General features: G+C 39.7%; 1 protein-coding gene across 2 annotated transcripts; it reads right to left on the bottom strand.

Moving 5' to 3' along the window:
• Mettl4 (methyltransferase 4, N6-adenosine) lies at positions 1 to 27,575 on the bottom strand. Of its 2 annotated transcripts, none has more exons than XM_052193811.1 (9): positions 27,284 to 27,575; positions 25,322 to 25,974; positions 22,260 to 22,322; positions 18,266 to 18,635; positions 17,368 to 17,437; positions 13,155 to 13,329; positions 11,044 to 11,150; positions 10,595 to 10,686; positions 1 to 6,376 (listed from the first exon to the last, which is right to left on the bottom strand). In XM_052193811.1, exons 2-9 carry the CDS (start codon positions 25,712 to 25,714, stop codon positions 6,231 to 6,233), a joined length of 1,416 nt encoding a protein of 471 aa, XP_052049771.1. In that variant the 5' UTR covers positions 25,715 to 25,974; positions 27,284 to 27,575; the 3' UTR covers positions 1 to 6,230. The 2 variants fall into 2 exon arrangements, with proteins under 2 accessions (XP_052049771.1, XP_052049770.1); XM_052193810.1 differs by having other exon boundaries at positions 27,014 to 27,575.
• Between the last annotated feature and the right edge of the window lie 34 nt (positions 27,576 to 27,609).

Here is a 27,609-nt window from a genome sequence, read left to right on the forward strand (position 1 = left end):
TTTTAAATACTGTAATTTATTTTTCGGTAATGTAGAAAAACAAGTCTTTAATTCATCAGTAAATTTAATATCATTTTATTAAATTGACAAAATCACGTGCATTCATTATATCTAATTTTTTTAAGTTTACAATCTAGAGGACAATGTGTCTTTGTAACTCTTCTGAAACAGCACGTTCTAGTTGCCTATTGTCTCTTAACAACATTACAACCACTAGCCTGAGTTAGGAAATAAACTGAAATTTAATCAAGGTGCCTCTTCATTTCCCCTCTTAGTGCTCTCTAAGCTCCAGCCCCACTGCACAGCTCCAGGTTTGACTATGCTGCAGTATTTGACAGTCTGCTAATTTTTTGCACAAGTCATGTCTATTCAGTTAAGTCCGAGGATATATTAAGGTAAGAGTCTGCTCATTCAGTCATTATAGACTGGCAGTTTTGATGTGGTATGAGGGAGGGAAAAATGTTCCTTCTATCTGTATAAATTCCTGGCTGGGGCTTCTGTAATAAAAGACAGATTAACAAGAGAAAAACAAACAGAAGCTTATTAACATGTGTATTTCAAACCCACATAGGAGTTACCCAGGGAATAAGAAATTCCCACAAGTGGCTTTGCAGTTTGGTTTAGAACAATATCTTCAACAGAGAATAATAAACCGGAGAAGAGATAAAAAACAAAGGGAAAGGATCTGAATCTCTTACCCTATGAGATGTGGAGAAGCCAGTGCTGATGATAGAAAGGTAGATGCCTTTCTGGGGTGTTGTCCCCAGGCTGATAATGACAGAGAATTCCCTCAGGTTTATGATAAACTTCAGCCTTCAGTCTTTCCTTATAGAGAATGGATAGTCATCTTTATAAACTCATATCCTGCTTTTTAACACATGAGTTCAGGGCTGGGATCTTTTCTTATTTCTGATTCTCAGCCTGCAGCTTAAAATTAACCTCAGTTCAAAGCATACTTTGTCAGATTGGGCTGACATGCATTGGTATGAGGATACTGAAAAGCATCTATATAAGCATCTACCTCATATAATCTAACAAGGAGAGAGAAATTATCTGAGCCACACTGAAAGGTTCCAAAAGCAGCCCAGCTGTGGCCTGACAGTTCCCCCTGTGGGGTGAACTCAGCTTTCTCCTAGTTTTGCAGCAGTATACACCAAATGCAAATCTTAACAGACTCTGGATGCAAATATCATCAAGAAGTGAGCCAGTACCAGGTACATGGAAGCAATCTGGTGCTGGGAAAGGTGGAGGAGACAGAGGCTTAAAATGAGAAATAGCATTTCCTGAAGCTGCGACTTCTCCATGGCAGGAGAAGTGCACCTGCGTTCTGTTGCTCCTGCTGTCACAGTCATGAGTAACAACTGGGAGAGTAACCTGCAATCTACTCAAAGTACCAGGAAACCATTTTAGCTTCTGCAACTCTGTGACAGCACACCTGACATAAATAACTTAAATGGAGGAAAGTTTAATTTTGCTCAGTTTTCAGTTCTGTCCATTATGGCGGGGTAGGGAGGGCATTGCAAAGTTGTGCAGTTTAATGACAGCCAGAGAGCAAACGTATGGTCATGCTGACTGACACTTGTCCTCCTTCTCCTGTTATTTAACCTGGACTCCTAGCAAATCAGATGGAGTCTCCCAAATGCAGGGGGGGTTTCCTCCCTGGGTTGATACTCCCTGAGAACATTCTCAGGCACACCAGATTTGGTTTGTGACCCTCTTAAGGCACTTTCAATGATGTATACTGTCAAAAATAACCATCACAGGGTTGGTGAAATGACTCAGCAGTTAAAAGTATGTGCTGCTCCTGTAGAGGAGCCATATTTGGTTCCCAGAACACACATAGGGAAACTCATAACTCTCTGTAATTCCACTTCCATGGGATTTGAGGGCCTCTCTTGGCCTCCAAAGATGTGTACCCTCATGTATACACACCTCGAAAACAAATCTAAAAATGAACAAACATTATGAAATTATGATCCCAGAACAGATTGCAGTGCTGTTTGGCTTGAATCTGCATGTGCTCTCACATCAGGACCAGCACATCAGAAGAAACCAAGGCAGAAGTAGATGGAGGTGCTTCCCCAGCATTCATTTCTGCCAGTATCTGCACAGGCTCCTATAGTAAACAAGCTGTGTGTAAGCTGTGCATGATAGGTCAGTTTTCTGAGATTTGGTTTCAAGTGGGGATCTCTGTATCTCCTTCAGTCAGCAGCTGATTGAAGCTTCTTAGTGGACAGTTAGTTATGCTAGGCTCCTGTCTGCAACCATAACAGAGTATCGTTAATAGTGTCAGGGACTGATTTTCACCTATGGGATGGGCCAGTCATTGGCTGGACATTCCCTCAGTCTCTGCTCCATCTTTGTCCATGCACCTCTTTTAGCCAGGGAAAATTTTGGGTCAAAGGTTTTTGGGGGGGAGAGGGCTCATGTTTGTGTCCCTCCATTGGGAGTCCTGCCTGGCCACAGGAGGTGGCTACATCAGGCTCCTACCACTAGGTGTCACAGATAGGGTCAGCCTCATAGACTCCTGGAGCTTTCTCCATCCCAGGTCTCTGCCATGCCCTTTTCTTAGCAGGGTTTCCTTTTCTCTTCCTGATTTGGGGAGCCAGACCCCCAGTCTTCTATCTGAAGAATGTCACATAGTCCTTGACAAACCTACAAGTTCAACTTCCTCTTTCCCAATAAGAACCCACCCTCCCAGCAAGAACCTGGGAATCCTAGAATGACTCTCTATGCAAATGAGGCATCCACAGTACAGTTAAGCTCCTGCCAATAATTTTTTACATTCACGGTGAAAACTCCTTCCCACTCTCTTAGGTTCATACAAATAACCCTCAGTCACCCCCAAATAAAGCATATGCACACCAGCTGTTTCACTGCAGATCATCTAAGAGAGCAGTTTCATTAAGTATTGGCTTAAAAAGCTCTAACACTAAAATCCTTGGAGAAGGCAGGCACTCACTCCTAGCTGGACTGGGATCCTGCACACCCCATCCATTCACACAGCACCTGAGCACCTTGAGGGAAGAAAGGGGAGGATGTACAACCACAGCTAGCCATCAACACGCATACCACACGGAAGCACACCGCAGCTAGCCATCAACACGCATACCACACAGAAGCACTAGCAGGGAGCAGCTCAGCTACTTCCTATCCTGCAGATCAGCCAAATGCATGCGCTGAGATGCTTATGGAAACAGCTGTGTCTTGTCTAGTCTAGAACCTAGGAGCTATGAAACTGACAGTGGTGCCTTTGCAGAGACATAGGAAACATTGTTACTAAAACATGAACAGACTCGGGTGTGATAGATGGAGGAACAGTTGGTGTCCTTTCCAGACTACAACCTAACCTGGCAACTAGCATTCAGAAGGAATCCGCCATCAGGACCAGATCCCCAAACTGTGAATCTTGGATCAGTACTATTGATTGTTGCTATTCTAAGTTAAATTTTAAAATACACATGAGCTATATGAGTTGTGTGCAACTATGTAGGTGGCAGAACAGTTGAACAAATTATAAATTTCATTCATTGTGGAACAATGTTACCATCAATGAGCCTCTTAGCAGTTAAGAACATCAAGAACATTCTGGTTCTTCAAGAGGTCACTTCAAATATCTCTCAGGCTCTTGTAAAACTATAGAGAAGTGAGAAACTTACAGCTAAACAATGAAGCTCTGCAGACCCATGGAATGGCAATTCTCATGATGCAACTCTGCAGGTGTTAAACAGGATAGGACCAAAGACTTCAGCAATCTCTGAGGTCTAGGCTCAAGATGCATGGAACCTGAGGGGCTTTGCCTTTTGGATTATATATATATGAAGTAATGCTGGTATCTGTATACTATGTTGCATAAGTTTGTCTGTTTCTCCAGTAAAAATGTTTTTTAGGCCAGGTTTTTTGGGTAAAAGTACCAGCCTTAATGACATAGCAGGTTCAAAACCAGACTGTGCTAAAGGACAAAAGATCTGGATGCTATATTGTCTTTAATGACACTGAATAAAGCATCTGCTTGCCTGAGCTGTGACTGTAGGGTGACCTGCTATCAACACTGGATACTTAAGCCTCTCGAACTGAAAGATGAGTGGACAATGATGCTCCTGTTCTCCACTCCCAAAAGTCTTTCTGTTCTTATCTGGTCCAAGGATTTGGACATCCACACAGACAACGGACAACAGACAACAGACAACATGAATCATTTGTAGCATCCTTGGTCTGTGGAATCTCCCCCTTTTAACTTCCTGTACTCAGTGTTTTGTAGAACTTCCTTAAAATGTGTCTGAGCAGATAAACCCGAGGTCATGGTAGCGCTAATGGCTTAATCAAAAGAGTTACCAGTCTATTAGATCTTAAACCTCTCTCAGGCTATCAATTTACCTATGAAATCTCTAGGAAGAAGCGCTGTGTTGGAACTTAAGAAAACTGACTTTCCATGATAATGTAAGAAACATTCCGAACACACACAATGAGCCCTTTAAGTGGGAGCTAATACAAGTGTTGTCAAGATCTCAGGTTCAGGGATAGACAGCTCTATGATTAAAAGTACTTGCTGTTCAAATTCCCAGCACACATGTGGCAGCTCACAACCCCCTATAACTTCAGTTCTAGGGGATTCAGCATCTTCTTCTGGCCTTTGCTGACACAAGATACACGTGTAGCATACATACATACATACATATATACATACAAGATATTCAGAGGCATAAAATTTTTAAAAATGAAAATGAATAAACTCAGGTCCATTAGCCTGAGCAGTAAGATCATCCGCCTGGACTCAGAGGAGATGGGTATATGAAACTGAGCAGAGGTAACCAACTATGTGGCAGACACAGACTAGAATAAACAGATTATATAAGTTACAAGTTAATTGGGGAATGAGTCAAAACTTACGGCCAAGGCATTTATTCATAAATAATTAAATCTCAGAGTCATTTCAGGAACAGGGATGGGAATAGAAAGCCCCAAGACTGCAACAAGTGGGTAGTGCATGAAAAGAAAAGTGAGGAGACATGGAAACCCCTTCAAAGAATGTGAGGACCAGGGCTGAGGGTGGCTCAGTAGTTTAGAGCACCAGTTGCTATTCTAAAGGACATGTTGGCTCATAACCATCTGTAACTCCAGGGGATCCAATGATTCTTTTGGCCTCTGCAGACATCAGGCACATACATAGTGCATGTACATACATCCAAACAAAACACCCAAATACACAGAAATAACACTTTTTTAAAAAACATTAAAGAATTAAAAAAAAGAAAAAACATAAACTGGCCCTTTGAAATAGTTACAATCTTTTGAATCATATCAATAAAAAAGGCTTAACCTCATGTGTTCTTGAAACTAAAAACCTTTCTGGTTTACATCTAGGGCCTGGTAAGGAGATTAAAGTTGAAGGCCAACCTGGACTACATAGTGAGAATCTGTCCCAAAAGATGAACTATCTGTCTCTAAGTGGGGAGCTTGAAAAGGGAGACTTGGGACCGCAGGGAGGAGCAGTTTGAGAACTGGAATGGACACAATAGGTAAATCCCACAGGGAGGGCAGAGCAAGGGCAACAACTAAGCCAGTCTCATGCTAGGTGTGGCCTTGGTTTTATTTTTAAGGCAGGAAGTCGGGTACGGGTCAGGATATCTGGTGCATGGAAACAAACAAACGAAAAAATTTAGACAAGAGAACTCCATAGAAAGCTTAAAGGAATATACTTAATAATTCAATGAGCCTTGTATTCAACTGGCAGTTTAAAAGAATAATAAAAGATATTAACCTTACACCCTCAAAAGATGAACAAACCTCAAAATTAATGTCTGGTGAAATCAGTGAGTAGGCAAAGTGAGCTTGTCCAAAGACTCTCAGTCTAACCATCTTGCTAAGTGAGCAGGGAGTGGAGCATAAACAGTGTTGGTGGTTTTCCTGAATGCCAAGTGGAAGAAGCCAGATGCAAGGGTTTCTGCATCCTATGACTCCACATCCAGGAGCTTCTAACCAGGAAACACTAATGTGAGAAAACAAACCACTGTTTGCCAGAGATCAGGGAAGGAAGGAAGGAAGGAAGGGACTCACTGCAAAGAACTGTGGGAGATGTATGTATATTTCTATGCACACTGATTAGTATAAAATGTACAATTCTAAGTACACTGATGGGTATAAAAGTTCATATGCAAGCACACTGACTGGTACAAGCAGAAATGAGTTTGAAGGAAGGAGCTGGGGTAAAGACAGCACAACTTTTATAGTCAGCATCTGGCCTCCAGAGCAATGAAATAATCCATGTGTTGAAACTTGAGGACCTCGTTACCCCAACTCATCCAACCTGGCTGCAAATTTCGAGCAAACAATTCCAAACACTGGCCACCTGGCTTGATGTAGTCTTTCAGAACTTCTGTCAAAAAAAAAAAAAAAAAGAATCAATATTAAAAATAGATTTTTCTTTTAAAAAGCAAAGAAGAGTAGAAGAGGTAATATTTGAGTTTTTAAAACAGACAGCAAATTAGAGTCAAGCATATCATGGCTGCTCTGCTATTCATGTCGAGAACCAGAGAAGCAAGCACCTGCAGGCTGGGAAGCAGCCATTGATCCTGCACTGGTTCTGATTTACTGCTTTTGGTTTGCAGATGAGACGTGATCTAGCGCTGCAATGCCCACATACTGACTCCAGTTTTCCAATACTCTCACAAATCTCCTGAGAACTAATTTACTTTATTTTTTAATAAATGCAATCCATGCATTAAAAAAGAAAATACAAAACTAATATGGGGACAACCTGCTTTGAAGCAGAAGATAAGCTGTAAGTTTAGTTCTAGCACATATGTTAGTGAAAGAATTAAGCAAAGAGCTGTATATAGACACAAGTACTGGAAGCATCAAGGACAGCCCCACAGCTGTAACCTGTACTACAATTCCCTTGTGTTTGCACTGTAGCTCTTTGCCTAAATTCCACCATGGCATTCAACTAAGGAGTCCTTATCTAAACATTCATAACTACTACACTGAAAAACCATCTCTTGTTGGAGAAAAGATTACATAACAGTGGTTCACACTGCCTGAGAGAAAGGAAGGCCACAGTAACTTGTTTTAAAAGCCTGCTGTCTTAGAGGACAAGCAACTAAATCGCTGTAACCCTGATCATGTTCTGGCTGCTCTACTAACCACATAACAGAAATTGGATATAAAAATAGTTCCAGGAAGAAACTACTTTAGCACGTAGAACACAGTTCAGGGCTGCTATGTTAGGTTGGTTTTAGAAGCCTATCAGAGTCTAAGAATGACAGGCAGGCTTCTGCAGGTTTTCTTTTTTCCTTGGAAAGTAAGGATCCAGCCCAGGGCCCTGCACATGCTACCCAGTCACTCCACCTCTGATCGATACTTCCAGCTTTGTGGCTTCTTTAGAAATAATGGAAAGATTTAAGAGATAACAGCTGTAGAATTTAAAACACAATATAGCAAGAGTGGATCAAGGAGGAGTTGGGGGGAGAGAAGAAGTAAATAGGATCAAAATACATCATATGAAACTCTCAAATAATTAACACAATTATACTATAATTAAAAAAATTTTTGAATTTCAGAACGTTCTTTGTCTGAGAGTAATATTATTACTTATCAAAAATGGAGAGAAATTAAAAGCTGTTCTTGCCTGCAATTGAACTAACTCAAATTTAGGCTTTGATAAGTTTCAATGTTAACATAAAATATTCTACTTACATAAGTATGGAATTAAACACTGGACAAATTGAAACTAGAAGATTTCCCTAGAGACCTAAAGAACAAAACCCGAAATCTCCCTTTTTAATTTCTAGATGTTAATATGGTCTAAGGTATAGTAATATAAGAGTTTACTTCAGTTCCTCAGTCTTTTGACACAAAGATGTTCTCTTAACAATGGGCCTGGAGAGATGGGTCAGTGGTTAGGAACACGTGCTTCAACTGTGAAAGTGAGTGGGTCTCTGACTCTTGCCTGCTCTTAGGACTCCTCCTCCTGTTGGGTTGCTATATCCAACTTTGATGGAATAGTTTTTGCTTAATATTATTGTATTTTATTTGTTCATGTTGGTTGTTATTTCTTTGAGACCTGTTCTTTTGCAATGAGAAATGGAGGGAGAAGGGATCTAGAGGGGAAGGGAGGGGAGACGGGGAGGAACTGTGAAGGCGTGGGAGGAACTGGGGGGAGGGGTGTTAGAGTGCACTATGATCCAGATGTATTGTATGAGAAAGGAATATTTTCAATAAAAATGAAACAAACAGTAGCTGCTCTTATAAAGGAGCAGGATTTCATTCCTGGCACCCACATGGTGGTTCACAACCATCTGTAACTCTAGTTTCAGGGGATACAATGCCCTCTTCTGGCCTCTGCAGGCATCTGGGATATATAAGTTATACAGATAAACATGTACACAAAACACCTATAAAAATTATTTTACAATTTTTTAAAATGTATTTTATACTTACATTTTATATTTATATTCTAAAATATTTATAATTTAATTAAAAAGATATATCTTGAGGTTTTGAAGCAAAAGAGAACAATTCATGTTTTGAGTATACATAAAACAGTTTAATAAGATTCACAGGAAAAAATTCTAAGTACTATGTACAGACTATGTATCATGCAAACCCCTAGGGTTTTGATTTCACTGTAAAATGTACCACAGGAGTCTTTGAGTTACTTTCTAATAGCTTTAGCTTGCACCTGTCTAAGCTAAAATACATATACTATACTTACTTGAACATAAAAACAAAAAGTATCACAAATACTTGTATATTACTAACAAATCAAAGCTTAAAGATTAACTATATTGAGCCATTCAGATTTTCCACACAAATACAACTTTGGGTGGATATGTTTCTGATTCTAAAATGTGTTTGTGCTGCTCTCTGCTGGCAGTACAGCTAAACTGCACTTTATAGACTACTCAGGGCAAGACTAAATCTTTTCTCTTAAGAGTAATCTTTAAACACATTTCTATTCTATCTTAAATGAAATTACAAATAGATTAAAATTTATTTCAGAATCAAAAGTCTTGGGGCATTAGGGTTTTTTTGTAAATCTTTTATAGCCAACTATAAACCCTAAGACAAATGACTTATAAATTAAGCATTGTTACATACCAAATGATAAACAAAATTCAAGTATACAAATTAGATTTCCTTAAAGTACTACTGATACTGAATAATTTTTTTCAAGGAGCAGTAAAGTTCACTTTCACTTAAGTCATAGACTAATGCATTAGTAGTATTTATGCAGTCCCAAAGGTGAGGTTTCAGAGGATCCTTCTAGGCCAAAGAATGGTCAAACACATATGGGTATTTCTCAATTTACCGTACTGTATGAACTCCTTTGTAAAGTTATCCACGGTAACAGAAACCCTGAGTATATTTCCTTTTGTTTATGGTGTGTCTGTCTGTGTATCTACTTCCTTTTGTTTGTGATGTGCCTGCATGTGTATCTGTGTTGTACAGCCTGGTATAAGCACAGAGCATGTAAATACCATAGTGTGCTTGCCAAGGTCAGAGCAGGTATCCTCTTCCATGGCTCTCTGCCACACTTCCTTCAGACAAGGTCTCTCACTGAACTGGAAACATACCATTTGGCTGGACTGCCTGGCCAGTGGACTCTGTACAAAGCGCCTGTCTCTGCTCCTAATAAGGGCTTGCTGGCACACATGCTGGCCTGGCTTTTTACATGAACATGAATGACCTGAAGCACTCTTGCCCATTGAGCCATCATCCCAGCTCCCCTAAGTTTACTTTCTTATGTTTTCTTTTCCTAGCTTATGAATTATATTAAGCAAAAGTAAAAATGAATATTGGATCACAGTCCTCTTGGGTGGCAGCTTATAGAAGTTCTCTTGCTGTTTGGTGCCTTCCTTTTTAAGTAGTAATGATGACATTAATAAAGTATTTTCCTGAAGAAGTTATCTAAAAAACAAACCTTGAGCATCAAATTCAGACTCCCAAGGACTTCTGTGACTAAACTGGAATTTGAAAACTTGAGCATTTGTTGACTTTTAAACACACTCTAGGCAATGAAAGCAGATAACCTGCCAGAGCAGCTAGGCCAAGATTCACACACATGGGAGCCAATGTCCAAGGCCAACACTCACCACTGATCCTTGCTGCTCAGGTACACAGAATGAGGAGCGTAACCCTGAGCATTCAGCTTGAGGGAACTGCAGCCTCAGATTGTAACAGCCTTCACCATGTTACAAAATGGCAGTCTGCCTTCAGAAGAAATAAATTACCACATTCAGAGCATCCTAGACACCTACATTATTATGCTTCCTTCCTGGTTTTAGAACAAGCAAGGCTCTGAATCCTAAACCTGAGGACAAAACAAGGCCACTCTCTGAACTGCATCTTCTGAGGCCCTTATAGTTTTCACCTGTCAAGGCTACAACTGAAGGGACACAGACAGTTACGAAAACCTGAGGTAATATAAACCAACCTGTGGTCTATTTCATAAATTCTGCTGTGAATTTTCTACAACATTTCAGAACATTAAAACAAACATCCAAATCATAAGTCTACAGAACATTCAAATGCTAAATTCAATCCTTCTTTGAATATTTTCAAATTCTAACAGTTCTCTTTCACAGAAACATACCAGCAAGAGGTGGCTTGTGTGAGTGAAGAACACAAGGTACACTGACGATCAACTTGTGATCTGGAACAGGAGGTACTCTTACATCTGTGTTCCTAATTAAAACAACAAAACAACCAACTATTACTTAAGGGATAATTTTTAATTATATGCTACAGTTGCATTGATTTTTTTGTCTTTCAAACAGTAATTAATTCTAGTAATAAATAAATTTAAAAATAGAATCAATGAGAAAAACCAAATTAAAATTTCAAACAAAGTCATTTTTCGTATTAACTACTATATCCTTGATAAAACAAAAGCTAATATAAATTTTTATTTATTATATAACATACTTTCAGCTCTGGACCACTTTCATATTTCAAAAGTATAAAAATTAAGGAAAATCAATGATCACTGTATTAATTTTAAAAGCCCATATTTATATAATTTTGAAATATCGCTTTTATTACCTTAAAGATAATGCAGTATTTTCTTTAACTCTCCCCAGTACAAGACATTCATAAGGCTTTTTGTGTGGAGAATCCAACGGGAACACAAACTCTCCTGAATTTGTGATCTGAATGAAGGAACCAAGGAATGCCATTATTTTTTTTACCATCATTATACAGTTTCTAGCAAAAAGAGAAGTTATTAAACCTCCAGGCTACTATTGTCCAATAAAAAATATTGTATGAGCCTCAGACGAAAGCCACATATATAATTTTAAATTCTCAGTAGTAACATTAGAAAGAAGTAAAAAAAAAAAAAAATAGAATGCAAGGTAATTCACTCTAATTGCATTTACTCTAGCATGTCTGAAACAGAATTTCCACATGCAATCAGTTTTAAAAGGTATCATGATGTATATTTTTTTTCCTCCATAGTGGGTCTTTCAATCCAGCACATACTTAACACTCAACAGTACCTCTCTATCAGCAGGGCACTGTCAAGTGCTGGAGAGCCACATGTCACAACAGCTACCATACTGGACAATGTATAAGTTATGAGGCATGTTTTAACACTCATATAGCATTGTCATCTCACATATAAACAATCTACTTTTTTTGTTGTTTGTTTGTTTTGTTTGTTTGTTTGTTTTTGGTTTTTTGGATTTGGATTTTTCGAGACAGAGTTTCTCTGTATAGCCCTGGTTGTCCTGGAACTCACTCTGTAGACCAGGCTGACCTCGAACTCAGAAATCCGCCTGCCTCTGCCTCCCTGAGTGCTGGGATTACAGGCGTGCGCCACCACCGCCCGGCTCCAATCTCTACTTTTTATGATTACTCATTCCTGGAAACCAGGCCATAGTTAACTCAGTTATTAATTCGCTCAAATGACATTCACTGATTATAAGCCATGTGACCAAGTAGTTAAATATCAAGCCTTCCACAGTTAAGATGGCAGAATGTCAGAGTCATAGTTTAGTCAGGGGAAAAAAATGGGGTAGGTGATGAGGTAGAAAGGACCTAGTGCAGAGGCTGGCTCTTGGTGCTACAAATTCTAGCCTGGCAACTTAGCAGGATCCTATCTCCAAAATAAAACAGAAACTGGGAGCCTAGAAGGTAGCTAGCTATGGTTACATAGGTTCATGGTCATACTTGACTACACAGCAAGTTCAAGACAGTGTGGATTACAGGAGATCCTGTATCACGGCGAAAAAAACAGAGAATGACAGACTCTTGGTCCCTGCACCTTCCCATACTCTCCACGGTGCTCTTGCTGTGCTTTGCCCTCATCCTCATAAACAGGGAAAAAACATGGGTAATGCAAAGGGCAATGAGATTTTGGCATATGGAAGACAGAATAAAGGCAAGTCAGTCCTCACTTCTACATTCAACTACAGTTATCACATGGCTGGGAATGCACATGTGTGTGCACACAATTTTTTTTAATAAGCTAGAGGATTTTGTAACTTTATTCTGACCTCTCCTGATTTCCCAAGGCCAATATTGCAGGATATTTGATCACACAGTGAACCCTGAGATTGTGTTGTTTACTGGGAAAAAAACTGTTCCCTTTAATCCAAGAGTTTTCTGCTTGAATATTGTAAACAGGATTAAATCAAGTCAACCATAGGTCAAGAGGCAGAGCAAGCAATCAGGTGACAGGAAGTGAACATAGAAAAAAACAGAGAGTAAGAGGGAGTCAGGAGGATGGATAGAGAGACACACTGGAAATAGGAGGGAGGGACATTCAGTTTGAAAGAGGTTTTTTGAGATGATGTGAGAGGGGATTTCTTGTGGGATGTCTGCTAAGGAAGAAGGTCAGCTAGGTGCTTTCTTTGTCTCTCTGAGCCAGCAGGCTTTCAACCCAGCATCTGGCACCCAAGTCTTCACTGGTAAAATTGAATGGTTAAGATTTTGATTAAAAAAAAACAACAGGCTAGCAGTTTGGGACCCCACTACAGAGACATGGGATAAACACCTTAAAAACAGGAAGACAGTTCAGATAGAAAGCATGGACAGTTCTTTTTAGAATCTGAGGAGGACAACAGTGCAGTGGACACGCTGAGAACAGTCAGGATCTTCCTGTGAGTGGAGAGTGACGCTGAGCTAACAGACAAGTTAACTTCTGAACTCACTTTTACCCAGTACCACTCTGCAACAACTTCCACAGACCACGAAGGATATAGTTCCTCCTTCACAAAACACAGATGCTTCTGCCTGTTGGTCACCCAAGTAACGATGAGACAGTCAGCAGCAGCCAGCTTAGGGACAGGCATTTGCTTTATCTGCTGTGGTGATAAACTACTGTACCTAAAAATGAACCAAAAAAAAACTGTAAAAAAAAAATCACCCCAAGAAAGACATATAAACAGGGAAAAGACCCCACAAATACAAAGAAAGGTCTGGGAGCCATACATGTGTGGCTAAATATGGAGTCACACTGACACCTGGTGGACTCACTGGCACTTACACATGAATGAACTTTTCTATCTTACTGGTTTTAAATTGTCAAACTATATATTTTTTGTTTTTTAATTTCATATAATTTACATTTAGGTAATTTTACCACATCTAATATGCCTTTTATCTCATTCAGAATTAAACAAATATTGTCTGGATTTTGTCATCCTGCGTTTTATAGGAGCCCCATCAAAATGAGCTTGAAACTGATGTCCTAATAACCAAATGGTGACATCACTTGACACAAAGCAGCACTGGCAGTGAGGCCAGGGATGCAAGAGCAGGCTGACTTCAGTGAGGATCCCTGCCCCACTGTAAGCCTCAAGCATGTAATCCTCAAGTGTGTAAGTCTCAAGTGTGTAAGCCTCAAGTGTGTAAGCGTCATGTCTTGTCCACACTGCTGACCCCTAGGTCATCTATCACCTCATGCAACTTCACCCTCACTTTACAGTTTCAAGGCCTGTCTACCACTAGGCTCCTGTCTTCCTGTTCAATCCCTTCCACTGGGCTCTCTCAAGTCTTCATACTTTGTCTCATTTTATAGGCCCATTGTCTTATGCCTCCTGGTCATTGACAATATAAAGAAAACTTGTTTGGCTAAGCTACATAACTTCCTCTATAAATATCCAAACAAATACAACTCTTTCTCCAACATTCCCCATACAACTGGAGATGACAAGCTATATTCTAATGTCCCATTATTGCTTCTAGACTCTTTCAACTTGGGCAAAAGCTCCCCTTCTCTTTCAGAGGTACATTACCTGGCCACACTAGCCCCAAACCTTCCTCATTTTGTCCTTACTCTCAATAATCAGTGTGCTGAATCTCTGAGATCCCTCTACCTCAAAAAGGAAAGCTTTGACACTATTCTGAGTACCTTCAAAACACAACCATATAACACACACATCTGTTAATCCACCTACACAAACTACTACACTCACCCTCCAACACCCAGATTCAATTATATGTTAGGCCTTGTCATCATGCATGCATGTAATGTGTGCATGTACATATACATGCACATAATAGGGGCTGAATCCAGGGTCCTGTGCATGTAAAGCACATACTCCATCACTGAAGTATACCCCCAAACATACCAATACCACATGGAATTCAACTTTATACAGATAAATAAAGTGAAGGAAAACACAGAGCAAAAGAAACTTTGAATCTATTCACAAGTTCTCAAAACAATCAGAGAATCTTTTATTTACCCATAGTTAAATACTATAAAATCCTCACCACTTTTCAAGTCCTCTGCCCATGCCTTGGCAGATGAAGTTATCTCATAAAATACAAGCCACCAAGTCTCTTCACCTACCAAACTACCTCCTCCCTCATTATATACTTTGTATATCTATATCAACACACCTTCTCTATGGGGAAATGTATGACATTCTCTACTAAAATTTATCCTTTCAATTCTGTCGTCTCATTTCTATATTCTAACATCCTGTAAACCACTCGCCTGCTTTTACATCTTTAACCCCTCTGGATGGTAGTTCATTATCATTCTTGGTTTATACAATTTGAAAAGAAGACAAGTGAAATGAAAGCAATGAAGAAAGGAGGGAGAAGAGAGGATGTATCAGGCTTTTTAAAATAAATTTGTTTGTTTGTTCATTGGTATAGGTGTGTGCCTATTGTAAGATGTGTATGGGGGTCAGAGAACAATTTAAGGGAGTCATTCCTTTGTTTCCATCATTTCAGGAACTGAAGTCAGATCAGCAGGCTTGGTGGTGACTGTATTTTGCCAGTAAGCCATCTTACAGGCCCAAGTAGGATTTTAACTCTGGACAGTCTCCCATCCAATGATGAGACAGCACCTCTGCTGGCTCATGTTGAATGTTCAGTCTGGACTGTGGTACTGTTCTAAAGACTTGAGAGCCTTAAGGGTGGGACTGGCTGGCTGAAGTAAATCAATAGGAGGGGTGGGGGATCTTGGAAGACTGAGCCCATCCCAGAGTCCCAACCTAGTGCTCTCTACTTCTATCTGCTGCTACATGCTCCTAAAGCTGTGAAAAGAGGTGCCAGCCTTTCCTAATATGAGATGGACTGTCATCTCTAAAAGCATGAGCCAAAATCATACCTTGTATAAGCTGCTTCTAATGGGGATTTTGTCAATTTCCTCCTCCCATCAGTAACTAAGCTAGGGGACTCATGGACTTAAGTCTTCCCACTTCCACCATTTTGTTTCATTCCTCGATCAACTCCAAAGAAACTTGTGCAACTCTACTCACTTAGAAAAAAAATGAGTCTCCCAGAGGGCAGGCTCAGGCATATGGTTTCTGATGTAGGTCAGGTGTGGCTGAAAAACCTTCCTTACTTTGCAGATAAACAGGTGAAAGAACCCAGACTGTATCCCCCTGGGCTCCTGCCATCCACCATCACACTTCCAGCACAGCAGCTACCCCTTTCTCACAGGGAAGACTTTCAGAGACTATTCTGTCACAGTAGGAAAAGTATGAGGTCAAAGCTCTGCACTAACATGTTTTCAATGGCTTCAGATTCCTTAACTTTGCTTAACTGAACTGTTCAGAACTAAGGAAATTTTCACATTCCCTCTGGTATCTCAAATTTTTTAGCACAGCAACTTTAGAACCTAGGTTTAAGTGTCCAAGAGAACTGAAATGAACTACAAGGTTTGAAGGCACAGTTTTCACAACTGAGCACACTTTTAAAACCAACTCTTCATCTCTAAAATTATCTTAGACTCAACAATCTGTCATAAAGTTTCAAAGAACTTACTACCTGTTATTACAGTGCAGTTACAAGTCACAGAGGAACCACTGGACCCTGAAGGTGTATAGCTCAGCACAGAACATGCTCATGGTCTCCATGTGCTACAAAGGCTTTCTACTACAACTGGTGAACTCTGAATAAACTCACAGATGACACTAGCATGTCCATAGGACCTTCACATTAATGTCAGTTATCTACTTGACAATCACATTATGATGATGTGCAGCACCTCTGCCTTTTTTAGATACAGACCAACATGTTAAGAGTAACTTTCTCTTATTTTTAGGCTAGAGAGATGGCTAACTGGTTTAGAGGACTGAATGCTCTTCCAGAGGATCTGGGTTTGATTTCTAGCACCCATATGGTGATTCACAACTTCCTCTTATTTCAAGTTTTTATATTTCAGTCCATATTTCAAGTCTATATATTTCATAAAATATATAGACATATATAGAGATACAAAGATATACATACACTCAGAATAGATACATGAATTCTTTGAACAACTCTTACAACTTAAAAAGAGAACTATCACACATTATAAGCATATTCCTAAGTAAGCTAAAGATAACTCTTGAAGAACTTCAGTCTAAGTTTACAACAAAACAGGAACTATTATCTCTAGTAAACTGAAAGCTAAGGAGAAATGTAATTGGAATCACTCATTAGTAGAAGTAGGGAAAGTGTTGTCAAGTTATAAAGATGTTACTAAAAGTAAATGCCATCCTAATTCCTAACCAAGCTCATCCTACAAGGTGACATAAACTAAAATTTATGGACTAGAGGATGGACTAGATGTTCCCAGCATTTTGTTATAAGTTACAAGTATGGCACATATCTAACTTTCAAAATGTGACAAGGGAGAAGGCAAACAAAAAGAAGCCTTGGTTTTACTGAGTCAGCCTTAAATGGTTCGAGCCTCAGTGACAGCTGCAGACACTGTTATATCAGTTAGGGATAACTAATATATAGAGACACATATATCACCTCCAGTTCAAGTACCTAGAATTGAGGAGATCAATCTTTTGATGGGAGCATTGTTAGTAGCATCAGATTACTGATATCATGTTTAAAGTGTACTAAATCAGAATGTACAAGAGACTGCAATTCTAGAATACAATCTGACAGATAAGTGATCCCACACACCTGTTACTTCTTTTAACCGATTTGTTCTCCCACGGTGGATCAATCACAATTACATCAAATGTCTTACTACCTGAAATCAAAAGCACAATTTCAGAAACACCCTCTGTACATGATGAGTCTAAGAGCTAAACACAGGGACTAAGACATCCCATAGAGCAGAGCTCACACTCTCAGGGGACTGAGACATCCAATAGAGCTCACACTCTCATAAGCAAAGCTCTGATCTGAATACACAGAATTCTTCAAAAATAAAAACTAAACATGTTCCCCAAAATTAAAGCACTTGAACACACACACACACAAAATATTGTTAAGACAAAAAAATTAAAGAGGAACAGCAAGATGATCTGCAGGTAAAGGCTACCAAGTATGCTAATCTGGAATGGGTCTCCAGAACCCATATAAGGGTAGAAGGGAGAAGAGACACCACAAAACTGTCCTCTGACCATTACACACATAATAGACATACACAATGATAATAATAAATTAACGCATTTCAAAAATTACAGTTTTTTTTTTTTAGCCTGGGGTCTTGGGCGTGCTCATATGAGCCACAAAACCAGCCCAAGAAAGGACTTTCATAATAAACACAAATACAATGGAATACAACTGAAGAGTTTATGGGATTTACTCAAAGACTCTGTAACTCTGAACCTCTGAGTTCTGAACCTGTAACCCTAGCACCTATAAAGCTAAGGCAAAATTGAGATGCCAAGGTCATCCTGGGATAAACAGCAAGTTTGATGCCAGCCTGGGCTTCTTAACAAGGCTCTGTCTCAAAGGTAAACAGCAGAGCAAAAGTCAGCATTTTAAAACTGAACTTACATTCAAAGTTCATACTCTTAACTTCTGAGACAACAGAAAAATTATCTTGTTCTAAAACACATAAACTACTTACAGTTAAGAAGTGGCTGCATACAAGAAATATCAGACAAAAGAAAGCTGCTTTTTGGTGGCAGCAGGTATTTCTGTCCCATTAAAGTAATCATTTTGGAAAAGCTGGAGTTGTTTTCAATGATCTGTGAGGATAAATCCAGCTCTATAACAGATATATCATCTCCCATCAACTGTAGCGTTTGAAGCTCCATTTCATTTAAAGAAGGCAAATGCTTTGCCATCTCGCATAACTCTGACAAATTGCAGGCATCAAGTGGTAAAGTGATGCGCCCACTACTTCCATCCTGCTTTCCAACAAGTGGGTAAAGGAAACCACTTCTGAGACCTTCTTGGATTAACTGCGAAGATCCATCCAAAATCATCTCTCTGATCTGTTTAAAAAAAAATTGTTTGAAGTACATTAAAATGATATTGGTTTTAAAATCATTTTCCAGGGGCTGGAGAGATAGCTCAGCAGTTAAGAGACTGGCTGCTATTAAAGAGACTTCAATTTCCAACTCCCACATACTGCAGGTGCACAACCACCTGTCAATCCAGTTTCAGGAGACCTGTCACCCTCTCTGGCCTCCAAAGACACCAGGTATACACATAGTACACATACATGCATGCAGGCAAAATATCCATATACAAAAAATAAAAATTAATTCAAAGTATTTTTCAAATTATTAAATTTCTACTGTACTTTGAATATCTTAATATATTCAAATCCACTTTTATTAAGTGTAGAGTGATTTTATACAATAATGAGACTATAAGACTACTTAGAGCATACTTTAAGTCTACAGAATGAAGCACACTGCATAAACTCACTATTAAGTAGTGTGACAATCAGTATATGAAATGTTAAAATTTTGAGCCAAAAATGCATTTTCCTTGCTTGGGTTGTTTTTGTCAGATATCTGGATGATGGTGGTGATGAGAAAAATAACTACCACATATGCTCTGCACAGAAAAGCCTCACAGCGTTCTTACAGAATATGGAGTACAAAGGGCACCTGTGAACACAAAGCAGAACCATGGAATTCTTTGTCCTGGCCCAGACATTCCATATCTTCTGCTACCATCTGTGAAATGTCATGGACGACTAACTTGTTCACTTCCTAAAATCTCAGCCTTCATAGGAGTATTGGGAACCACATCTTACATCTCTCAGTATGGCAGAAATACTGACCATACACACTGTTCTAAAAAACTACATCCAGAGGAAAAAAGAATTCTGGGACAAAGTCAGGCAGGAGATCTGCCTGGGAAGATATGAGGAGACGCATGGTACCTGAGCATAGGTAACCAGCCAAATGACATAATGCAAATTAAAATAAATGGATTATTTTAAATTATGATTCTAGTCTGAGAAAAGCTGAGCTATATGACAAAGGTATATGTAAATATATTTTGAGTCTGAGTCTTATTTCTGGGCACAGGGAACTGGGAGGTAGAACCAAGTGAGACCTAACTTCTGCATGAATGTCCCTCCCTTCTACTTCTTGTGTGTCTCTCTATCCTTCCTCCTGACTTTCTTTTACTCTCTATGGTATTTTCCTATGTTCACTCTCTGTCAACTGTTTGCTTGTTCAATCTCTTGACCTATGGTTGACTTTATTTAAACCTGATAACAATAAACTGAAAGCTCTTGTATTAAAAGTCTGCACTAGGGCTGAGCCACACCACAACTGGAAGCAGGTTTTCCAGTAAACACCGCAATCTCAGGATTCACAGTGTGATCAAACACCCTGCAACACTACCTAGTAAGGGTAGAACAACTAATACAAAATCACAATTAACAACACAAAAACTGCACAGATACTGAAATTCTCAATACTACACATAGGAGCACTATACCCAGCAGTTATTGAACGTATATCCTTTTTAACCCACAGAATACAATCTCCAAGAACTAGAATTTATGTTTATACCCCAAAGGACTTAAGTTGGAAATCAAGAAAAAAAGTGATACTAAGATCAACCCAAATGCAAATAAAATAGTTCTATCCTAAATAATTCATGCAGGTCAAAGATAAAAATCACAGAAGAGATTAGAAAATGTTTTTCTCACAATGGAAGTTAAAATATAAAATGTCAAGATACAAAGAATCATCACAACAAGATTGCATTCATACCCATTAGGATGGCAATTTCAAAACAAAATAGAATGCTTTGGTAAAAACACTGGAACCTTTATGCACTATTAATGGAAACTATAAAAAACACGAAGGTAATTTCTAGGGGGCAAAGAAGAATTCAATATATAATCTAACTATTCCATGACTTTTATAGTAGCAATCTGAATATATCTACAAAATGTTCAAACCAAGAGAAGAAAACTGGGGGGAAAGGGGGACAAAATAATACATGCTTCTCTTATGCAGAGTGTAGATTTGATGATATATATACATATCGTTATTTAACTCTGTGTATGCGTATACATCATGAAGAAGGGGGCCAACTTACAGGGAAGAGGAGACTACAAGAATGGTTAAAGAGAGAGAGAGAAGAGTGGTAGAAGTAGAATATGAGCAAAGTACAATGATATGTATGTATAAAAGGTCATGATAAGCCTCATTATTTTCTAGGCTAACAAAAATCATTAATTTAAAAACTCAACAATTTATCATGGTACAAGGGATCAAAATATGATCATGGGAGCTGGCTCTCTGCAGACTACCTCTATGCAGCTGTTCATCTATTGCTATAGTATCTTTACTATGGTATTTAATATTTTGGAAGTTTATTGTTATTTTCAGGACTTTTTTCTTACTGTAAATTGTCAGCATTCTTTTGTTGTTGTTGTTGTTATTGTATATATATTTTATTGGATATTTTCTTTATTTACATTTCCAATGTTTTCCCCTTTCCAGGTCTCCCCTTTGGAAATTCCCTATCCCATCCCCCTTCCCCTGCCTCTGATGGTGCTCCCCACCAAGACCCACTCCCATCTTCCCCCCCTGACATTCCCCTACACTGGGGCATCGAACACTCACAGGGCCTCTCCTCCCACCAATGTCCAACATGCCCATCTTCTGCCACATATCTGGCCAGAGCCATGTGTACTCTTTGGTTGGTCTAGTCCCTAGTCTGGCCAGTTGACACTGTTGCTCCCCCTCCATGGGGCTGCAAACCCCCTCAGCTCCTGTCAGCAGGGACTTCTTGGCATCCACAATAGAATCCAAGTTTGATGGCTGTATATGAGATGGATCCCCAGATGGGGCAATATCTGGGTGGCCTTTCCTTCAGTCTCTGCTCCACACTTTGTTCCATATTTCCTCCTGTGAGTATTTTGTTCCCCCTTCTAAGATGCACTGAAGCACCTACATTTTGGTCTTCCTTCTTCTTGATCTTCATATGGTCTGTGAATTGCATCTTGGGTATTTCGAACTTTGGGGCTAATATTTACTTATCAGTGAGTACATACTGTGTGCATTCTTTTGTGACTATCAGCATTCTTTTCATAATTCCCATGTTATATAATTCATCTTCACATCATTTCCAATACTGAAAATGCAGATTGTGCAGACTTTTTAAAAGTTCTAACTCAATCTATGCAATTTTTAGCAGATCTGACTCTGCAAAAGCACATTGCCCTGCTGACTTCATGTATAAAACAGCCCTGTTCCACTCTCCCAGCACTGATCCCCTTCTTACCCCCCAGATAACCCTCTGTTTTCATGTCAGATAACAGTCTATGCTCAGCTGTTTGTTGATGAACTAAAGTTAACACCTGAATGGTGTTAATGAGAAAGTAAAAACACTGAAACATCCTCCATGAACTCAACCAACAACACAAAGTCATGGCCATCAACCATCTGAGCTGACAGAAGCATGTGTAGTGTTAATAAAACTAGCTTAAAATGTTTATTATGAAAAAGAAACAATAAACCACTACCAAATTCTAACTCTTACCAAAACAAGTGCTTTATTTCTAAGATACTTTCTTATTTTGGTCCTCTTTTATGCTACTTTCCACTAATCTTCCTGCATGATCAATATTTTCATCCTACCTTTGTATGATACTCCATGGCATCCAGTTCACCTTGATTGAAAGCAACACATCTTTTACGCTTCTAAAGTAATGAGAAAAAAATAATGTTGTAGTCTATCATATTTTGAAACCTGCTAGATTTTATTTTTCATACTACATTTTTAATATTGTATCTATTTTTTAAAGGTAAGAAGTTCCATTTAGATCAAAATCAATGCAAAAGGTCACTAGTGCCTATGGAATAAGAACTGTGATTCTTCATAAGCAGTTGCCAAGGTTACCTATCAGTTTATATGCATATGACATAATTACTCTCAACTTTCTTCTGAACATGAATCATCTACAAGCTATCAAAGAAAATCTAGGGCTGTAGCACAGGACCAGTGGTTAAGAGCACTGTTCCTGCAAAAGACCCAGATTTAGTTCTCAGCACCCACTTAGTGGCTCATGACTATAATTCCAGTTGCAGAGGATGTGAGGCCCTCTCCTGGCCTCTGCAGGCACCAGACATACACAGAGGTGCACGGAGGTTCATACAGGCAAAACACTTACACACATTAAATCAAAAAACTAGAGAGAGAGAGAGAGAGAGAGAGAGAGAGAGAGAGAGAGAGAGAGAGAGAGAGAAAGGAGGGAGGGAGGGAGGGAGGAGGAAAGGAGGGATGGAGAGAGAGAAAGAGGAGGGAGGAAGGAAGGGAGGGAGGGAAGGAGGGAGAAAAAAAAAAACAAATATGTCATCTCAAGCATGCAGTACCAGGAAATGAAAGGTAGGAGCAGGAAGGGTAGGAGTTCAAGGTAATCCTCTGCTACACAGCAGATTCCAGAACAGCCTGGGCTACCTGTAACCTGTTCAAAAAAAAAAAAAAAGGAAAAAGGGTGGGGGGGGCTGAGAACACTTCCAAGTACAGCTATAATTCCAGCAGCCAGGAGGTATGAGGGTCAAGTTCAAAGCTAACCTTAGCAACATAGCAAAACTGCCTGGGGGTTGGGAGAAAACATGTCAATTTTAACATATTTCAAAAAGTATTTAAAGGGCTAACAGGACGACACTTATCCCCAAACCCACCACTGTGAAAGAACAGAAAATTGTCCTCTGACCTCCAGATGCACACCATTGCACAAATCTACCTACACATACAATAAATAAATAGAAATGTTTAAATACCTTTAGAATTGATCTCAGGGTTTACAGACAAACCACTTTTACTACTAATATTCTGACACTGCAGAACAGAACATGAGAGCAGGAACATAGAGCTGTAACTTGTTTTCATTGCTGACTTGATATTAATATAGTACCAAATTCTCAACAGGCTAAAATACTTCTTGGCTAATTATATAAAAAGATGTAAGATTAGGCTAGTTAAGTAACTTCATTAGCATATCAGAAGTAAGATAAATTTCATTATGATAGTATTAATTATATATGCTGATCTGTATCTTCCACATTAAAATGGGAAGTTTGTATGATCACCTCTGGACTATTGAAACACACCCAAAAGATTAAAGCATACATTGAAAGTGTTTGCTGAGCCTGGCGGTGGTGGCACTCCCTTTAATCCCAGCACTTGGGAAGCAGAGACAGGCAGATTTCTGAGTTCAAGGCCAGCCTGGTCTACAGAGTGAGTTCCAGGACAGCCAGGGCTACACTGAGAAACCCCGTCTCGAAAAACAAAAATTCAAAAAAACAAAAAGAAAGTGTTTGCTGTGGAGTCTGACAACCTCAGTTCAGTCCCCAGGGCCAATGGTCAACATGGTAGAAGGAAAAACCCTACTCTCACCATTTAATCCTGTGTAGTATGCTCAAATATCTATTTTTGGTGGTGGGGGTTGTTGTTGTTGGGGGGGATGTTTTGTTTTTTGAGAGAGGATCTCATATAGCCTAAGCAGACCATGAACTCACTGTGCAGCCAAGAGTGGCCTTGTGCTCCTGATCTTCCTGCTTCTACCTACCAAGTGCTGGAATTACCACTGTGTACCACTGTATCAGACTCAAACTTCTGGAAAACCGCCCCAAAGTATATACCCAAACACAAGTTCCTTACAAATATGTATACTCCATAGAAGCTTTCCTATTTTCACTAGAAAACTTTTCAAAAGTACCCTTCTCTCAAACTTTTATTATACGAGCCTATTCCCAAAAGACAAGCTTTTAAAATTCCCTAAAACCCACTGAATAATTGGAAATTGTTTCATAGAAATTTTTAAAGCAAAAAAAGGTGTAAAAACATTCAGTACTGTCTACCACTCTTACAGGCAGTGAGGCTGGGGAGAAAGAAGCCAACAAATGAGGCAGATTAATTTCTCATGCCAACTTTATCAGTTTATCAGACAATTTATATTCTGAGGGTTAAGAAGAGTTATGTGAGTAACTACGATCACAAAGGCAAGCCAAATGAGGCTGACAAGTAGGGTGCGGCAAAAACATGTTTTTCCATAAAGGCATATAAGCAAGTAACAAAATCCAGTTATGGTGAATAAATTCACTTTTATCTGCTACACCTGAAAGGGATACAAAAGCAAATCCCAAGAACAATTTCATGATTTTGAAGAGGTCACAAGACTCTTTCATTGAGGTTTTCTCACAAGCATTTAGAATACATTTATTTATTCATTCGTTCATTGTGGGGAGGGGTGCATAACCATGGCTCCCAGGTGGAGCATAGAGAACAACTTCTGGAAGTTAGTTCTCTCCTTCCACCCAGTGGGCCCTTGTGATCAAATTCAGAACATGAGGCTCAGCAGCAGGCACCTTTACCTCCTGGGCCATCTCTCTTGGCCTCTGTCACTTCTTGAAACATGCAATGTGTTGTTCTAAAATAGTAGAATGTTAGAAGGTAGAATTAAAGGTAGGTGACAGTACCTGCTTAGAACCCTACCACTTAGGAAATGGAGACAGGAGAATAAGAAGTTTGTCGTCTTCAGCCATGCAATGAGCTGGAGGGCAACCCACAATTGCTCTTGGACATGCCAACACCTTCTGCATCATTAACTCTTTTTTATACTTAGAAAATGGGGAGATATTGATATATGTAATGACATTTTTGTTTCATATAAAAAAAAATGCTTAAAACTTCCTACCTTCCCAACAGAAACGGAGACCTCTTGTTTATCACTGGTCACTAGATTTTCATTTTTGTTAGTTTGTTGGCATTCTTTATGAACAGCTGGAGTTATGTAAGGTTTGGTGACATTAAATAGTTCAGATCTGAAAACGTATTTTTGGGTGATCACTTCATAACTTCCTTCATCCTCGTTGCCTGATACAGTAGTGGAGTCAGGAGCAAAGCAAGTAGCAGGAGCTCCAAAAGGAGACAGGGGATCTCGCTGAAGAGAATCCACATAGACAGAAGATGTGGGCTTGTTTTTACTACAAAAAGGCTTCTGATGCTGGTGAAGTTGATAGTTGACTTTGTTAATGAAAGAAAGATGATCCAATAACCACCCAGGTGGCAAATGATGCACCACAGACATTCTTGCAAAAAATAAGTACACACAAGTAGGTCTTATATTTAAACATACAAGGTAAGTGTGTACATACCACCTCTAAGGAAAAATGCAATACTTTAAATGTCTTTTAATTTCAGAATTGGTCATTCAATTTTCAGCCGACTTAACCAAAGACGCTTTTTAGTTTGATCCTTTCTTCTGCTGTCCTCTTTAGTCCTTGAATCAAGGCACTTGTCCACATCGTCCAAGTATTCAAGTCTCTAACTCCTTAAAAGGTGAGTGTCCTGTCAAGTCAAAGGATAGTAGTAATTACCTACAAGAATTCGCCCTTTTAAAATGATATAAACCTATTTAGAGAGGACCACAGAATTTCAAGTTATGTTTTCAAACTGCATTAGCCACAGGAAGTTATTCCATTACTCTGATCCCTACTCTACCTAATCGATATCAGTGGAGGAGCAGGAAGATTATAAAAGACTACTCCGGCCAAACCCAAGTGCAGTTTAGAAGCACACAACTTAACTAGTTTGCCAGGTCAGAACTTCAAGATTTATCATCTGTTTAAGCTACTCTCCAGTAATTTTTCAGAACTTCTTTATCTTTATTTAAAATATTTTTTGCATTTCTGGATATAGCTTTATTATAATGTAGTAGAAACCGTAAGAGAGCACAGAATAAGAAATAAAGGCATGTCTACTAGCATTTATTGTTAAATTTCTTATGCAATTGACCATAGACTAGTGTTTGTTCTTTGTGGACAGGGTCTCTCTAAGAGACCAGTGTGAGCCCTGGAATACGCCAGGAGGGTCAGACTGGTCTCAAATTCAACACTCTCTGGGATGGATCGGTCTCTTCTTCAAGTACTGGGAAAGGAGTGTCCTGCATTCAAGCTAAATTACTTGATTCTTGATTTCACTGAGCCTCAAAGTTATGTGTGTGTGTGTGTGTGTGTGTGTGTGTGTGTGTGTGTGTGTTTGGGGAAAGTTGTTTTGTCATTTGGGTTTTTTGGTTGTTTTGTTTTGAGATAGTGTCTTACTATGTTGCTCTAGCTGTCCAGGAACTTACTAAGTAAACCAGGCTGGCCTCAACTCACAGAGATTCCCACCCCTCGCCCCCCTGCCTCTGGAACGTGGAAATTAAAGTCGTGTACCACAATGCCCAACCAAAATGATCATTTTTTTTTTATGTTCTGTTGCCATTAGTTTAGAGAAGTAAATGAGATAACCCCACGAACTGCTGCTTACAGAGTCTGAAATATAACACCGGCTAATATATCTGAGGACTGCTTTATGGTGTGTGGGGCGGGGGGAATTTTCGTGATACCTGCGATTTTGGTTTCTCGGTCGAGACATGAACTGAAGAGACACTGTGACCGCTAGGGAACCTCAAACTCAAATGACTGCTTAGCCCAAAACTACATTTCTAGCAAAGGGCACAAATAACGCCTAGATCCAGGAATCTTTAGCTCACGGACACGCCACCACCGACCGGGAACTGGCAACGCCTGCTTGTAGTTCCGGCGGTAATCCACAGCAGCCAGATGATAAATATCCTTCAGACTCTTCCACCACCGCACTCGACAGCCTCTCCTACCGTTAGGAAACCTCACTCCGCATCCCTGGCTCGCCCGGTGGAGAAAGCACTCATCTACAACTGGTCCGGACCGCCGTCCACTCGGAAACAACCCCTTGCTTCCCTAGTTCCAGGGCGCAGCCATATTGCTGTACGGAACGCGACTCCTGGAGGGCTCGGGCCGCTCCGCCCAGACCGCACTACTTGTCTTGGACACCAGCTTCCCCGACAGGGCGAGACTTATCTCGAGACGCGGACGCAGCCTGCGACCAGCGAGGGGCCCTGAGCGCGCGCGGTGCCGACGCCCACACTTCCGGCGACGAGGGCGGGCACTGAGGGAGCGCGCA

Source organism: Apodemus sylvaticus, chromosome 9 (assembly GCF_947179515.1).
Source record: "Apodemus sylvaticus chromosome 9, mApoSyl1.1, whole genome shotgun sequence".
In the NCBI taxonomy this organism is placed as follows: Eukaryota; Metazoa; Chordata; class Mammalia; order Rodentia; family Muridae; genus Apodemus; species Apodemus sylvaticus.

Coding starts and splice junctions, on each gene's coding strand:
- Mettl4 (XM_052193811.1), bottom strand. CDS start 25,714: ATGTCTGTGGTGCATCATTTGCCACCTGGGTGGTTATTGGATCATCTT. Junction 22,323..25,321: donor TCTCCGTTTCTGTTGGGAAG/GTAGGAAGTTTT, acceptor TCATTACTTTAG/AAGCGTAAAAGATGTGTTGC. Junction 6,377..10,594: donor ACACAAGCCACCTCTTGCTG/GTATGTTTCTGT, acceptor TTTTTTTGACAG/AAGTTCTGAAAGACTACATC.